The sequence below is a fragment of the Pongo abelii genome, chromosome 15 (genome assembly GCF_028885655.2).
Source record: "Pongo abelii isolate AG06213 chromosome 15, NHGRI_mPonAbe1-v2.0_pri, whole genome shotgun sequence".
NCBI classification, from domain to species: Eukaryota; Metazoa; Chordata; class Mammalia; order Primates; family Hominidae; genus Pongo; species Pongo abelii.
In genome coordinates, this window is record NC_072000.2 from 69,153,670 (window position 1) to 69,170,967 (window position 17,298).

The window sequence follows — 17,298 nt, forward strand, 5'->3', positions numbered from 1 at the left end:
TTTTTTTTTTTTTTTACAGTGTTTCCAGTTGGTATATAGTTGTAGTCACTGCAACTTAACCACTTTATTACTTTTCCAAATGATCTCTTTTTTTAAAGACAGGGTCTCTGTTGCCCAGGCTGGAGTGCAGTGGCACGATCATGGCTCACTGCAGCAACTTTCCAGGCTCAAGTGATCCTCCCACCTCAGCCTCTTGAGTAGCTGGAACTACTGGCGTGTGCTACCACGTTCGGCTACTTTTTGTATTTTTTTTGTAGAGACAGGGTTTCGCTGTGTTGCCCAGGCTGGTCCCGAACTCGAGCTATCCGCCCACCTTGGACTCCCAAAGTACAGGCATGAGCCACCGCGCCCGGCTAAAATGATCTTTAAAACGTTGGTCTACTGGCCAGGCATGGTGACTGATGCCTGTAATCCTGGCACTTTGGAAGGCCAAGTGGGTGGATAGCTTGAGCCCACAAATTTGAGATAGCCTGGGCAACAGGGTGAGACTCCATCTCTAAAAAAAGTGAAAAATGAATAAACAAAATAAAAAGCCGGCCTTACAATGGCAGTTTACACATGGAAGCGTGAGTTTATATCTCCAGGGATAATTACTAAATTTGTGTTTAATTTATCTTGTTTCACTGATTACCAATAGCCAAAGCAGCCCAAACCACACCTTAACTGAGGTTGTTTTAGGATATTGTGTCATCCCCAGCTGGTACTTTGTATTCAAAATAAAGAAATTGAAAAACTTCCTATAGCAAGAGGTACTTTGTAAGTATTTGAATATAAAGTGACATGTATGTTCTGAGAGATAATTTTTTTTGAAAAGTCTTGCCTTATATTTCATATATTAAATGACTCTTTTACTGCAACTTCAATGACATGAATCTTAGGCAGCAAATCTACTTTCTGAAACATTCTGTCTCTGGGAGAGGAGGGAGATATAGGAAGCAGAGAAGTGGTAGTGCCTGGTATGAAAGTTGGTGCCCATGAGACTGGCTTTAGATAGAACCTGTGAAAGAGAAAGTGCCAAATGCATTAGTTGTTGTTTACCACTTACTGAATGGAAACTATTCTCTGCTTTTATTGATTGGATTTCTTTTTATTTTTTTATTCTTATTTTTTTTTGAGACAGAGTTTCGCTCTTGTCGCCCAGGCTGGAGTGCAGTGGCGCGATTTCCGCTCACCGTAACCTCCGCTTCCCAGGTTCAAGCGATTCTCCTGCCTCAGGCTCCCAAGTGCCTGGGATTACAGGCATGTGCTACCACACCCGGCTAATTTTTGTATTTTAATAGAGGTGGGGTTTTACCATGTTGACCAGGCTGGTCTCAAACTCCTGACCTCAAATGATCCACCTGCTTCCACCTCCCAAAGTGCTGGGATTACAGGCGTGAGCTACCACGCCTGGCCTAGTGATTGGATTTCTATTGATTAAATGAAAAACTCCAGGAAATACCTTTTAAACAGAGCTGTCCAGAATGCAGGCATTTGGTTAGCTCTTCATTTATTTATTGCCATGGCACCTAAGTGTTGGGGACTCTAGTACAGTTACTTGATCCCTGGCCCCTAGAGTCTAATACAATCTCTCCATTATTGAACAATACAAACTAATATACATATAGTTATGCATCACTTAATAATAGTAGAAATACATTGTCAGTAGGAAATTTCCTTGTCGTGTGAACATCACAGAGTGTACTTAACATAAATGTAGATGGCATAGCCTACTACACACCTAGGCTATATGGTATAGCCTGTTACTCCTAGGCTACAGGCTACAAACCTACACAGTATGTTACTGTACTAAATACTGCAGGCAATTGGAACACAATGGTAAATATTTTTGTATCTAAACATATGTAAATATAGAAAAGGTAAAGTAAAAATATGTTATAAAAGATAAAAAATGATAGACCTATCTAGGGAACTTAGCATGAATGGAGCTTGTGGGACTGGAAGTTGCTCTGGGTGAGTGAGTGAATGAGTGGTGAGTGAATGTGAAGCCCTAGGATATGAGTATACACTACTGTAGACTTTATAAATACTGTACACTTATTACTGAGCAGACATTATGAAAAATAAAATAAAAATAAAAACGGTATGCTTAAGCTATGCTAAATTTATTCATACGCTTTTTTCTTTCAATAATAAATTAAACCTAGCTTACTGTAAGTTATTTACTTCATAAACTGAAAAATTTTTTTTACAGCTTTTTGACCCTTTTGTAATAACAGTTTAAAACACAAGCGCGTTGTACTGCTGTACAAAAATATTTTCTGTATATTCTTATTCTGTAAGCTGTTTCCTACTTTTAAATTTTTTAACTTTCTTTTTACCTTTTAAACTTTTTTGTTAAAAACCAAGACACAAACGCACACATTAGCCTGGACCTAGACAGGGTCAGGATCATCAGTGTCACTGCCTTCCATCTCCACATTTCATCCCACTGGAAGGCCTTCGGGGGCAGTAATAGGCATGGAGCTGTCATCTCCTAGGATAACAGTGCGTTCTTCAGGAATTCCTCCTGAAGGACCTGCCTCAGGCTGTTTTATAGTTAATTTTTTAAATAAGTAGAGATACACTCTAATAATATAAAGTATAGTATAGTAAACATATGAATTGGTAATGTAGCTGTTTATTATCATCATCAAGTGTTACGTACTGTACATAATTGTATGTGTTATACTTTTATAACACTGGCAGTGCAGTAGGTTTGTTCACACCAGTGTCTCCACAGGCATGTGAGTAACGCATTGTGCTACAACATCATGAAGGCTGTGTTACTAGGCCGTAGGGATTTTTCAGCTCCGTCATAGTCTTACGGGACTACTGTGGAATATGTGGTACGTTCTTGACCAAAACATCCTTATGTGGCGCATTACTATATTAGTTTATATCATATATGTGTGTATAGTTTATAAGTTGATACATACTTAGTTTATATTATATATTTTAAAGATATGTGTATATTATACATGTATATATTTTATATATATACATGTGTGCATATATGTGTGTGTATGTATATGTACGTATGTATATATAAAGCCTGACCAGCAAACTTGAAAACGTTCTGTACATAGAAACACCTAGCCTGCGGCCGGGTGCAATGGCTCATATCTGTAATCCCTGCACTTTGGGAGGCTGAGGCACGTGAATCACCTGAGGTTGAGACCAGCCTGGCCAACTTGGTCAAACCCTATCTCTACTAAAAATACAAAAATTAGCCAGACCTGGTGGCAGGCACCTGTAGTCCCAGCTACTCAGGAGGCTGAGGCAGGAGAATCGCTTGAACCCGGGAGGTGGAGGTTGCAGTGAGCCGAGATCGTGCCATTGCACTCCAGCCTGCGTGACAAGAGCAAAACTCTGTCTCAAAAAGAAAAAAGAAAAGAAACAACCAAGCCTGGGCTGGGCACCGTGGCTCATGTCTGTGATCCCAGCACTTTGGGAGGCTGAGGCAGGAGGACTGCTTGAGGCCAGGAATTTGAGACCAGCCTGTGCAACATAGTGAGGCTCGTCTCTATTGTAAGAAAGACAGAGAGGAGAGAGAAAGTAAGAAAGAAAAGAAAAGAAACATCTAGCCTGTGCCCTATCAGAAGCAGGGGTAAACTCAACTCTTGGGTTCCCTTTTTGCCATATCGTGAGTGATCAGTTGCCTCATGATTAGAGAAGGTGAGAGAGGTACTGTTAGGCTTAACATTTATTAGGTTATACATTAAATAATGGGAGAGCTGGCCTTGGAACCTAACAGTTAGGTATAACGTTGTGTTGATGGGAAAACAAATAAGGTCTAAAAACCAATGAACTTTGAGAACACAGCTTCTGCGTATGTTGTGGCCTGCCTATCTATGTAGGTATGGGGGATGAGGCATCATAAAACTAAGCACTTTGAAATCCTTTACCTTTATTTTTCTAAGAAATTTATGGTTAACAAAAGTATAATAATGTAATTAACAGCCATTTTTCTGTAACCGAAAATTAACATTTGCTAACATCTTTTTTTTTTTTTTTGCTTCTGGTTATTTGTTTAAAGGAAAAGCAATTAGAAATATAGCCAAACCCTCCTTTAACCCTATCCCCAGTTCAGTGTGCCTCCCACCCTTCCCAGAAGCAGCCCTTATCATAAGTTGTGTGTGCATCCTTCCACTTCACTTTTAATCCTTTTATGCATTCATAAACAACTGGATTTGTGTTTTTAAAAATTCACATAAATTGTCACACTGTCATTTTGCCATTTTTCATTTCACAGTAAAAAAAAATAGAAACAGAGTCTTGCTTGATCAGTTGGAGTCTTGTCAGATTTCTCTTATGGTCATAATTTTGGAAAGACAATCTCCCTTTAGGATTGTGAGAGGGTCCTGAATTGTGCTAAGATGTAGGTGTAAAGGATAACCAGCGATTATTCCGGAGGTCACAAGATTTAGAGCTTTCTCAATTACTCCTGTAGATAACATCCCAATTGCAGAACCTAAGATTGGCTGTTTGAGATGTCTTTTCAGATTTTTGCATTTCTGACTGGCTGACTCCACACAGACAGGTCCTGTGGCCCCACCCACAGGCTGACTCAGTGCAGGAGGACCATCTTTCTTCCACATCCCTATGATTTCATCCCCAACCAATCAACATTCCCATTCCCTAACCCCCTGCCCACCAAACTATCCTTGAAAAACCTGCAAACCTTTGGGAAAATTGATTTGAGTAATAACTCTGTCTCCAATGTGGTGTGGCCAGCTGCATGTGAGTTAAAGTCTTTCTTTATTGCAAGGCTGTGGTCTCAGTGAATTGATTGTGTCTGTGCAGCAAGCTGGAAGAACCCGTTGGGCGATTACAAAATGAGTAAATCTCAAAGAGGTGGCATAGAATTCAGGCTTAACTACAATGTTCAGCTGAAACAAAGAAGGATATTAGGGAGGCCCGGAATGGGGAGGTGACCAGGAAAAGCACAGTAAACAAGGATAAGGTTTGTTATGCAGATTTAGGCAGGTGCCTTCTCCATTGGTAAGAGTTCCTAGTGGCTTAGAGTCGTCCTTGTCTCCCTGGTACAGAAAGAGAGGCAAATGGAGATTTCCTTTTATAGATGTAATTTTCCCTTACAAATGAGGTAACGTCTACTCTGTTTTCAGAGCTTTTCCTTTGCTGTTTCTCAAAATAATCAGCTCAAAATAATCCTTATGCCAGAGAAGCCTATTGTGGGAAACATATTCTGGTCTCCTACAGTCATGTTTTGAGGTGGCATATTCTGGTCTCCTGCACATTCAAAATGTTAGGTTATTTAGAGAAATTTTTGTTTGTTAAACATTTAAAAAGGTTTGTTATCTTTGTTTATCCTTTACCAGTTGAGAAGAAAAGTAAGTTACTGTTTTTTAAATTAATTATGAATGAAGAAAGTACTATTTGAGGTAAAACTTTGCACATCAACCTCTGAGCTGAAATTTAGTGACCATTGCCACTACTAAAAAATCTTGTTTTATCAAACTTTCAACCTAAATTAACAGAGAGAGGCCCTCTAAAAGAACATGACACTTATTTGGGAATAGTGTATTGCAATGGGAATCTTTGTGCCGCAGTTAACTATGTGCATATTCAAGGAGGTAAAGGAAGACAAAGGTTTTTCAAGGAATAATGAGGATTATATAATTCTTTTAAGATAATTATTATTGGTTACAAGGATCAGTAACAAGTGTGACCAGTCTGAGATTGGACAGGCAATTGCTGGACAGATGTCCTTGTGGAAATATTTTTTTGTGTAAGGTTGTGATGACCTTTGTGCAGGATTGTGGTTTTTGCAGAGTCATTTGGGATAGTTTTTGTTAATCAAGTATTGATGCATGAGAACCCTCTCTTCATAGCTGTCCCCGGCTTTATTTGTCAGGACTTTTAAACACAAGTGACACCATTTTGATTCTGACAATGTTCGCAAATGTTAGCATTGCATCAGAATCCACTGGAGGACTTGTTAAAAGAAGTTGGGTAGACCCCGCCCGCTAAGTGAATCTATAGGTCTATACTGAGAATACCTGAGAATTTACATTTCAAACAAGTTTAGCTTAGTTTCTGGAGAACCTGTTTCTTGAGTAAGAGGAATGGTTTCTATGACTCATAGCAGCATTATTCATAATAGCCAAAAAAATGGACACAGCCAAAATGTCCACCAGCTGATAAACTGCTGAACGAAATGTGATAGATCTACACAATGGAATATTATTTGGTGAAATAATATGAATAAAAATAAACGGAGTACTGATACATGCTACAGCGTAGATGAGCTTTGAAAACATTATGTTTGTGAAAGAAGCCAGCCACAAAAGACCACAGCTTTTATGATTCCATTTATATACAATTCCAAACAGGTAAATTTATAGAGATAGAAAGTAAATTAGTGGACCAGGCACGGTGGCTCATGCCTGTAATCCCAGCACTTTGGGAGGCCAAGGCGCATGGATGACTTGAGGTCAGGAGTTCGAGACCAACCTGGCCAACATGGCGAAACCAGTCTCTACTAAAAATACAAAAAATTAGCCGGGCGTGGTGGTGGGTGCTTGTAATCCCAGCTACTTAGGAGGCTGAGGCAGGAGAATCGTTTGAACCTGGGAGGCAGAGGTTGCAATGAGCCAAGATCACACCACTGCACTCCAGCCTTGGCAACAGAGTGAGACTCCATCTCAAAAACAAAGAAAGTAAATTAGTGGTTAGCAGTGGGGAGAATGATAAATTGGATGTGATGCTTAAGAGGTGTGGGGTTACTTTTCAGGAGAGTGAAGTGTTCTAAAATTGATTGTGATGGATGCACAAATCTATGAATATGCTGAAAGTCATTGATTTGTGCAGTTTAAATGAGTGAGTTGAATGGTATATGAATTATATCTCAATAAAGCTGTTAAAAAAATACACCAGTTCTTAGTTCTCCGTGGGACCTGTTAAGAAAAAAAAAGAGAAATATACCAGAATATACTAGTTCTTAAGAGAAAATTATTCATTGTTATGAACAGCTGACTCGTAATACACAGGTAGTCGTCAGAATTCCTAACTTGACTTTTCAGATATGAGTCAGTTACTAACTGCATTGGAAAATCACTTGTTCATTCTGAAGAAATGATTAGGAACTCCAAAGAGAAGGACGCTAAGTTGGGAAAATTTTAAGCATTTTCCACCTTGCGGTATGACATATTTCCATGTTTTTGTCAGGTGTCTTAGCTTAGAAATAAAACTCCATTTTTCTTGCGTTGTACTTGGCTGCTTTCCCGCAAGAAAGCTGAAGATGGGACTTCTGATTAAGGAGTTCCTGGCTGGGAGCTTTCCTTCCTAGACATCTAAGTGCCAGAATGCCAAGGGGAAGATGGGTTCATGCATTAGCCTTTGAATATTATTAAGTCATATGGATTTGAATAGGCTTGTATTGGGGTAAAGGAAGTGAATTTTCTTCCCACTTGATTTTGTGTGATTCAGAATTCATTAACTCACTTAGATAAAACAGTACAGTTGGTCTTCCATATCCGTGGGTTCTGCATCTGTGGATTCAGCCAACCACAGATCAAAAATATTTGGAAAAAAAATTGTGTCTGTACTGAATAAGTACAGACTTATTTTCTTGTTATTATGTCAATCTAAAAGGAAGAAGCTCAGGCAAAGTTAACGTAAGTAGAGAGTTTATTTGGGCCAAGCTTGAAGATTGCAACCCAAGAGCATAGATTCAAGTTGCCCTGAATATACACTCTAATTAGCAACAGTTACAAGTTGGTTTTTAAAGGACAAGAATAGTTACCCAGGGCCAGGCGAGGTGGCTCACGCCTGTAATCCCAGCACTTTGGGAGGCTGAGACCGGCAGATCACGAGGTCAGGAGATCGAGACCATCCTGGCTAACACGGTGAAACCCCATCTCTACTAAAAATACAAAAAAATTAGTTGGGCGTGGTGGCACACGCCTGTAGTCCCAGCTACTCGGGAGGCTGAGGCAGGAGAATCACTTGAACCCAGGAGGTGGAGGTTGCAGTGAGCTGAGATCGCACCACTGTACTCCAGCCTGGCAGAGCCAGACTCCATCTCAAAAAAAAAAGAATAGTTACCCAAAAAGCTGACTGAAAGAAAAATAAAAGAAGAGGCGATTCCTAAATTGTTTACCAAGACTTTACATTAAAATTACATAAGGTATACATTATTCTTTGTATCACAGATTCCAGGAACATGAAGATAATGGATGAGGCAGCTAGGGAGGAATGAAATGCCTTTAAACAACTGCCCCCGGACATGGGTGTTGGAAGCATAAATGAAGTCCTATACTTGGTCTCTCTGGGCCTGATAAATTTTGCATACCTCACATAACTCAGACTGCTCTGAGCTATTTTTCTTTTCTCAATTGCGGTTATATTGTACTAGGAGGTATTATAAGTAATCCAGAGATGATTTAAAATACAGGCGTGCACTATATAACAATCAACAGACTGCATATACCACAGTGGTCTGGAAAGATTATAATACTGTATTTTCACTCTACCTTTTCTATGTTTAGATACTTTTAGATATACAAAGGCTTACTATTGTGTTACATTTGCCTACAGTATTCAGTACAGTAATATGCTGTACAGGTCTGTGGCCCAGGAGCAGTAGGCCACACTATACAGCCTACGCGTGTGGTAGGCTATACCACCCAGGTTGGTGTGAGTATACTCTGATGTTCCCACCATGATGAAATCACCTAAGAAGGCGTCTCTCAGAATGTATCCCTGTAGTTAAGCTACTCGTGATTATATGGGAGGGTTGTATAGGTTTTGTGCAAATACTCCAGCATTTTATATCAAGGACTTGAGCATCCACGGATTTTGGTATCCTGGGAGATCCTGGAACCAATCCCCCATGGATACTGAGGGATGATGGTATATCATAGGCAAATCTTTTATTTAATGATCTTACCAATTTCTTGTATATTTTTCTATCCCATTCAGCTTATAGGCATGACTGAGAAATGCAGTCTGTGTTTCATTTAGGCTGGTGCTTTATTTTAGCTGCATGAGTGTCGGGAATGGAAAAAGAATTACGATGATTCTGGGACAACTTTCTCATTCCTCCCAAGTCAGATTCTCATGGTGACGTCAGTCTGTTTTTTGAAGTATTGTAACCTTTTAAACAGATCATCCCTCAAATTCATGTTCAAAAGCAAATATCAAAGCATATTCTAAAACCAGATGTAAATTAATTTTAGATTGGCTGCCATTTTAGATGATTCATATCACTGCTCGCCTCATCATCACAGATAATTCTTGCTTGCTTCTCAAAGGGACTAGGAGCTCTACCTCAATGGGTGTTTCAGAAATAAATGACTCAATTTTGAAGTTTCCCAGGGAGATTTTTATGTATCTTGAAATCTCAACAAAAACATGTCTCACTACAAAGATTAGGAATGCCAAGGAAGGTGAACCCCAATCCTGTTAACCGACGCTCCCTCATTACTATACCTTGTATACAGGAGCTCTCCCATGAGACCACATTGTGACCACAACCATTGCCTGATGCACTCAGTAAGTCAATACACCAAGGGGTTGGCTGGGCGTGGTGGCTTACGCCTGTAATCCCAGCACTTTGGTAGGCCGAGGCGGGTAGATCACCTGAGGTCAGGAGTTCAAGACCAGCCTGGCCAACATGGTGAAACCTCATCTCTACTAAAAATACAAAAATTGGCTGGGCGGGGTGGTGGGCGCCTGTAATCCTAGCTACTTGGGAGGCTGAGGCAGGAGAATCACTTGAACCCGGGAGGCAGAGGTTGCGGTGAGCCAAGATCATGCCACTACACTCCAGCCTGGATGACAGAGACTCCGTCTCAAAAAAATAACAACAATAAAATAAAAAAAAGAAAGACGGGGGTTGCAGCAGAGAAGGAGGTTTAGTCATAGGGTCACCTGATGAGGAGATGGGAAGAATCCTCAAATCCCTCCTTGAGGAATTTGGGGTTAGGTATTTTAAGGGTTTTAGAGTGGGCTGAAGTGTGGAGTGAGGAGTTTGTTGGTTGATTGAAAAGTGTAGGGTGAAGTCATTGACAGGGAGATAAGGAAGCTGTATTCTCAGGCAGATCCTGTTCCTTTGTGGGGGTTTTCAAACTGATTGCTGGACTTCAAAGTCTGAAAAACATCTTAGATGATCCTTAAACAAAAGTCTTATGATTCTAATGTTAGGGATCCTGGATCTATAGGAATGATGGGATACAAATGGTCAGACGTTTAGCAACCAGGAAGTGGGCTGAAGTGCAGCCTGATTCATGCTTAATTATAACTGTATTTCTATCTAGAACCCGGCATGCAATTTTTGTCAACCATGTGGGGCGGTTTTAGCATTATGGTGTGGTCTTCAGAAGAGAAAGATCCGATTTCTTTTGTGACCTGACTTTCTGAGATCCTTCATTTTATGGGACTGTGGAGTCCTGTGTGTGACGTAGAACCAGAATTTGCTATTTGTTTTGGTGTTTCAACAATTGATGTTGTTATAAATCTCCCAGATGATTTTAATATTTTAACTGTTCAGTTTTGTAATAAGAAGCATGACTGTTGGCAGAAACTAATGATGTATTTGAGAGTGGTGAGTTAATGAACATCCAAACAACTTCATAGAGAAGGAAGAATACATATTTCAAGTGGAGGGGAGAAAAAAAATCATTTTCCCTCTACCCTTCTAATTTCTGGGCTGGAACCACTATAACAAAACAACAGGGTAACAAAAGAAAAACAGGCAGAAGTTTGTTAACATGTATGCTTCATGTATACATAGGAGATACCCAGGGGAAAATGAGTAATTCTGAAAGAGGTGATCTAGAACTCCAGCTTCTATAGCATTTTCAACTAAAAACAGAGAAGATTGTGGGGGAAGCTAGTTATGGGGAAGTGAACAGGACAAGTATGGTAAATAAAAGTAAGGTTTGTTATGCAGATTTCAGTAGGTGCCTTCTCCATTGATAATAGTTTCCTCTGATTTAGTCATCCTTCTCTTTTGGTACAGAGACGGAAACACTCTCACAAATGGAGATTTCCTTTATAGATGTCAATTTTCCTCACAAACTGGTATACTCTGTTTTCAGAGCTTCTCCTGTAGCTGCAGTTTCTCAAAATAATCCTTATGCTGTTGAGGCATATTTTGGGGTGGCATATGCTCTCCTACACAAGCAAGAGACATCTGTCTTCATCTGCTCCCAGAGTAACTGATGCCAGGGAACCAAACACCAAAACTGCCATTAGTTTGGATATTATGGATTTGGTTTCTGGAAAAGTCCATTGTGATGCCAGCATGGTACAGGGGATTCCCTCTCACCTTGTCCTAAGCCTGTCATCCTGCAGAACCCCTGTCTTACAGTACTGTGAAGTTCCAGACCATACCAACCAACCTTTGCCAATAGGCATTTGTGGCAATAGGAAGAAAAAGCTGATGGAGGTCTCATCTGTATTTGTTTTCTCTCTCCTATCTCCTGCATCCTTACCAGGCAAAAGTAGAAGAAAAGATCCAAGAGGTCTTCAGTTCTTACAAGTTCAACCACCTTGTACCAAGGTAAGCTGTGGTTAGGAATTTGAGGGGATCTGGGAGAACACCACCATGCAGAAGCCTTTCTTCTTTCCTCCTTGAGCGAATCTAACCACGGGGAGCATATGCTGCAAGAATGGTGTTTCTTGTCCTTGTGGTTACCTGGATATGCTAAGACCCCCACTCCTCCCTCTGGTAGAATACTGTTTAGAGCGATTCTCCACTCGAGCTGAGCTGCCAGGTGTTACATGGGGATTCCCCTCAGTGCCTCAATTCTGAGATCTGAAGATGGAGAGAGGAATTCCAGGTTTTTGTTCAGTGGTGGCCTGCTGCTCTGGTCTTCAGATGAGAACTCTCAGGTTTTTCTTTTTCTTTCTTTTTCTTTTTTTTTTTTTTTGAGACAGCGTTTCGCTCTTGTTGCCCAGGCTGGGGTGCAGTGGCACGATCTCGGGTCCCTGGAACCTCCGCCTCCTAGGTTCAAGTGATTCTCCTGCCTCAGCCTCTCAAGAAGCTGGGATTACAGGCGTCCACCACCACACTCGGCTAATTTTTGTATTTTTAGTAGAGACAGGGTTTCACCGTGTTGGCCAGTCTGGTCTTAAACTCCTGACTTCAGGTGATCCACCCGCCTCAGCCTCCCAAAGTGCCGGGATTACAGGCGTGAGGCACTGTGCCCGGCCCAGATTTTTCTTTTTCATATTGTACTTTGAAACATTTAGAGTCCAGGGAGATGGCAAGGGATGGATTATTATTTGACTGGAAAAACATGGGAAGTTTGAGTTTCTCCATGCCTACTCCCTGTTGGTAATTGTGTAGCATATCCCAAGGATGAAATTTCTAACAAGAAATAGAATGCCTTTTGTTTTCCTTGGAGCTTAGCAAGTTGAAGTCTTCTAAGTCCTGTGAGGTCAGGTATTTTGAAAAGGGAATTATGGGAAGAAATTTATTATTTTATTTGAACCTTTATTTTCTCTTCCAGTGTTTTGTAATATGCCACACTAGAATTTCATACGGTTATTTCATTCTTGTATTAGTACTTCTCATGCAGTCATGGATTCTTTTTTTGAAACCGTTATTTGTTATATCTCCAGCCGTCAGAATTGATCAGTAGCCTAAAACTGTGTGGTCACCATTTTATCTTAATGATGGAACCCTTCCTTCCTTCCTTCCTTCCTTCCTTCCTTCCTTCCTTCCTTTCTTTCTCTCTCTCTCTCTTTCTCTCTCCCTCTCTCTTTCTCTCTCTTTCTTTCTCACTTTCTTTCCTTTCTGTCTGTCTTGTCTTGTCCTGTCCTGTCCGGTCCTGCCCTGCCCTGTCTTGCCCTGTCTTGCTCTGTTGCCCAGGCTGGAGTGCAGTGCCCTGATCATAGCCCACAGCAGCCTTGAACTCCTGCGAATCCTTTCAGTGCACCCTCCCCAGTAGCTGAGACTGTAGGAACACATCACCATGCCTAGCTTATTTTATTTTTGTTTTTATTTTTTGTAGAGATGGGGGTCTCACTGTGTTGCTCAGGCTTGTCTTGAGCTCCTGGCCTCAAGCAGTCCTCCCAAAGTGCTGAGATTACAGCTGTGAGCCATGGCACCTGGCTGAGAGAACACTTTTCCTTGACATCTCTGAACAAAGTGTGGTTAGGTCACTGGCTGATTGACTCTGGTTGGCAAGTTGCAGGTCTGAAGTTCATCCTTTCCTCCTTCATCATGTCTCTTGACTTCTTGAGATCTCCTAACAGACTAAATCCTAGCAAGTCAGTCTCTAGGTACTTCTGCTTACTGGAACATTATAAATGGGTACAGCTTTGTTACCTTTGTGTCTTTTTTTTTTTTTTTCGCCACCATTTCCTTAAGAAACTTTTTCTGATTAGCCATGGCAGAAAACAGTTGAAAAAGGCAAGTGTTCATAGGGAAAGACAGGTGGGAGGGTTAACTTCATCTTCGTTCCCTGGGGAAGGAAAGGAGGAAAAATATCATCTTACTAGTATAGTCTTTCCCTTAACTGCTAAACCAAATCTCTGCATTAACCCAATGCTCTGACCTCAATAAAATGAATTATTCCTCTTGTCATGAGACACAGCTAGAGATTAGCAAATGATGCCATTTATTTAAACAGCTTGGGAGAACGAGCTCTCTTAAATATAATGGAATATAATGGTATCCTTGGCAGTTCGCTGCCCCTAGGCACAAGCTGGTTCAAGCTTAGCCTCCCCAGAGGGGACAAGACTTTATAATGGTGAGGGTGTGGGTGATTGCTTTTGGAGGGGCTTTGTTGTTGTGGTCGTACCCCCAATGACTCACCCGATTGGGCTGAGTCACTGCCTGCTGCCTGGGCTCTGGGGACACACAGCCTCTGTTTCCAACATGAACCTTTGATTATTTGACGTTCCCTTTTCACTTACCATCAGGATAGAGCCCTTGGTCTCTTTCATTCGTTTTTTAAAATTTGTTTTTCCTTAGCTCATGAGCTGAAGAAAGACTTTTATTCACACTGAGATATGAGGGAAAATGGGAGGTTATAGTCTGGGAGGAAGCAGTTGTTTTTTGGGAGTGGTGGTAGATGATATTAAAGGAGTGAAATCCCCTGATTCATAGATGGTAGTTCAGGTATGGGTGGGAAAAAAAAAGTGTTCCTCCTGGGCTTGGATCCCTGTGGAAATAGAATATATCAGGGCTCTGGGTTAGTTTCAGGAATTTCACAATTACCCGTTTTATCATTGTTGCCTATGAAATTGAGTGTTTTAAAGGATGATAATTAATATTGGAGATACTATACATTTTGGCTGAATGGCTGAGTATGTAATTCAACATATCAATATAAGGCTGAAGCCAAACATCACCATCATAGAAGAAGCGAGGATATAAGAATAAATTAGAAAATTTATCAGAATTTTAAATTATTATCACAGTCTCAATATTTAACATCTTAATAATCAAAATTTAAAAGTCTGACACTTTAATACAGGAAGTAACCTTCACTGTTAGCTAAAGTGCATGGTTAGCTGTTAGCAGTAAATCTAGATGGTAGGGCTTGTTTGTGTGTCTGAGGTCACGATGCTGATCAAATGGGACAGACTCACACACACGCCCAGGACCACAGACCACGCACAGGTCCAGGGATGCCTGTGATGATGCTGAAGTAGGCATTTGCCTATTCAGTGTTCCAGGGCCAAAGCTGAATAGCAGACTGGGCTGAAAGTCAAGGCTGGAGCTGAATGTCAGTACATTCTATAATTAATCCCCTTCCCAGAAATGATTTTCTTTTCTAAGGTTGTGACTGTCTACCTGGAGTGAGGTAGTCAGTCCCAAGGAGCTTTTTGACCATGCTTTTCATGGTTTTGTTTATTCATGTCTGCTTTCCCATGAAAATTCATTTTTCCTTCCCTGTGGATATTGTCACGGTTTCACACCCTTTTGAATGTACCCTTTTGCATTTATCACCTTGGCTTTAATAAGAAACCTGAAATGCATAAACTACAGATACCTCGCTCACATGTAATTTTTAAATTTGTTTTCTCCTGGGCACAGGAGCCTCGTGCTCCTCAGAAGTGAGAAATATTGATAATGTCCCTGTGCTAATAGAGCCCCGGAGGTTAAGTGCTGACAATGGCTCTGAAGCCAGAATACTCTGAGTTAAAAGTTCTCAAAGCAGGTCTCTCGCAGGCACCAGCTTAGCTGCCGTGTTTTCTACCATTCCTGTATGTGATACAATTTTAGAATTTCCCAGATCCTGAGCAGGTAGAGAATGTATTCCCTTCTTACTGTTGTTCTTTCCAAGGTCTCACAAATAAGTTCACCTTTCCTCGATTGCTTTATTACTTACATGCCAGGTGCTTAATTTTTGACTAGAGAGGCCCCTGGCTTTAGTGAGTTTAGAAAGTCCCCAGGAACCAGCAATGGACTGAATCCCCTGTCCTCTCATCTGTCACAATCAAATGCATGTTTCCCAGGATGGCCCAGGTTTGGGGGGAGGAAGTGGCTTTGCTCTCATTCCATTCTGCTGCCTTTGTGTGATCCTCTCTTTCAGCAGCAGTATCTAGAGAGTCTCCAAAGGACAAGACACTCTGCTGGGCTCAGGGAAGCCAGCGTGAGCAAGGCTAGCCCTGGGCCTGCCCCTGCTGGGCTCTTGGTCTAGTGGGGGAGGTGGACATTAAACAAATGAACACAAATATACAGTTACCAATGGGATAATTTGAGAGAGAGAATCACTGGGAGAATCTAATTTGGATTGGGAAGTTGGGGAAGGCTTCTTAGAGAAAGTGACATTTAAGCTGAATCTGTAGGTGGAATAGGGGTAGCTAACTTAAAGGATGGGGAGAGTGTTCCAGGCAGAGGGAACAGTATGTGCTAAAGCCAGGAGACTGAAAGGAGCGGAGCTCAAAGAAGGCAGCATGACCAGAGCTCAGGGGCGGAGATGAGGTTGGAGAGTAGTGTGGGTGGAGGCACATTGTGAAGAGTCTGGAAGCCCAGTGGGCTCACCCCTCATAAGAAATTCTATTTAAATCATTACCCAGTACACACAGATGTGTAAGTTCCTTCCCAGACAGTGGAAACCTGACTTCCCATAGCCTTAATAGATTTTCCCACTTGCTCTCCTGTCACCCTCTGCACAGTGACACAGTGCCCTCCTCATCCGCTTGAACTGACAGCCTGCATCCCACCCTGCACCCCCTCAAGTCCTGCACGAAGCCTGTCTTATTCTGCTCCATGTAATTGAATGGTTTTGGGGCTGAATTGTTCAGGTAAAGATAGGAAGAGCTCTACCTTTTCTTTCTTAACTTCCTACACAGAAAAGATTTTTGGATAGAGGTGAGTTGAGAATGAAGGACCGGTGAGGGTATTAGTCAGCTTGGGCTGCCATAACACAGTATCACGGATGGGGTGCATTAAACCACAGAGATTTATTTTTTCACAGTTCTGGAGGCCAGAAGTCTAAGACCAAGGTGTCAGCAGGCTTGGTTTCTCCTGAGGCTGCTGACTGGCTTCACCAAAATGTTATACTTCTTAATTTCACTGGCCCTTCACTAACTGCCTTATAATCCTTTTATTCGTCTCATGTAGATTCCCTAACACACGCACCACTGTGGCCACTCCACAGCTCTCCCACCATCTTCACTCCTAGTTCCTGAGAAAATCGAGGCCGACCCACCTGACTTTCCTGTTTCCTTCTTCCCACATCAGAGATCTATATTTCGCTAGCTTTGTACCCATCATTTCTCACTCAAAGAATGTAGCATCCTTCCTTACTCCAGGCTCACCTCTCCTACTATACCCTCATCCCAGCCCTCCTCCATCCTCTTTACAGACCTTCCCTATGGATTTCCTCTGAGCTTTTGCATTTCTAATGTGGAATTTCTCTGCTTACTGCCTTGCACTTTTGATCCAGCTGAACTAAACTAACTCAAATGTGTCATGGTGTTTTCTTTATTTTGCCTGCTCAAGTCATGTCCTTCCAGCCTTAAACTCAATGCTGTTCCCTTTGGGAAGAGTTTTCTGACCCTCCATCTCTTCCCGTGGCTGATCACAGCATTTATTGGACAGGGCTCTGCTTGTCATTTCACATCTGTGTCCACCTCTGGACTGTTGCTCTAGGGTACAGAGCAGCCTCTACCCCAGTGCTGGACAACACTCTGCCCACACAGATGGGTGCTCCCTGCGTCCTGAGTGGACTTTCCTGAAAGTGAAACTGAGTCTGGCCTTCTCTTGTTTACAGTTTGCCTTCGCCTGTGCTCTGAATGCTCTTGGAGGTCTCCAGCCCTTCTGTGGTTTGTTGTCTTTTCCCCTCAGTCTTGCTGCAGCATCTGCCACTGTTAAACACCTTCCTGAAA

The 17,298-nt window shown here is 41.6% G+C and overlaps 1 protein-coding gene across 2 annotated transcripts in view; it reads left to right on the forward strand.

Moving 5' to 3' along the window:
- FNTB (farnesyltransferase, CAAX box, beta) overlaps window positions 1–17,298 on the forward strand; it is an 80,242-nt gene that overhangs the window by 8,775 nt on the left and 54,169 nt on the right. For both annotated transcript variants that reach the window (XM_024231756.3, XM_054530218.2), the window contains one exon: window positions 11,445–11,509. In XM_024231756.3, coding sequence (XP_024087524.1) covers window positions 11,445–11,509 — 65 coding nt within the window. The remainder of the gene's footprint in view (window positions 1–11,444; window positions 11,510–17,298) is intronic.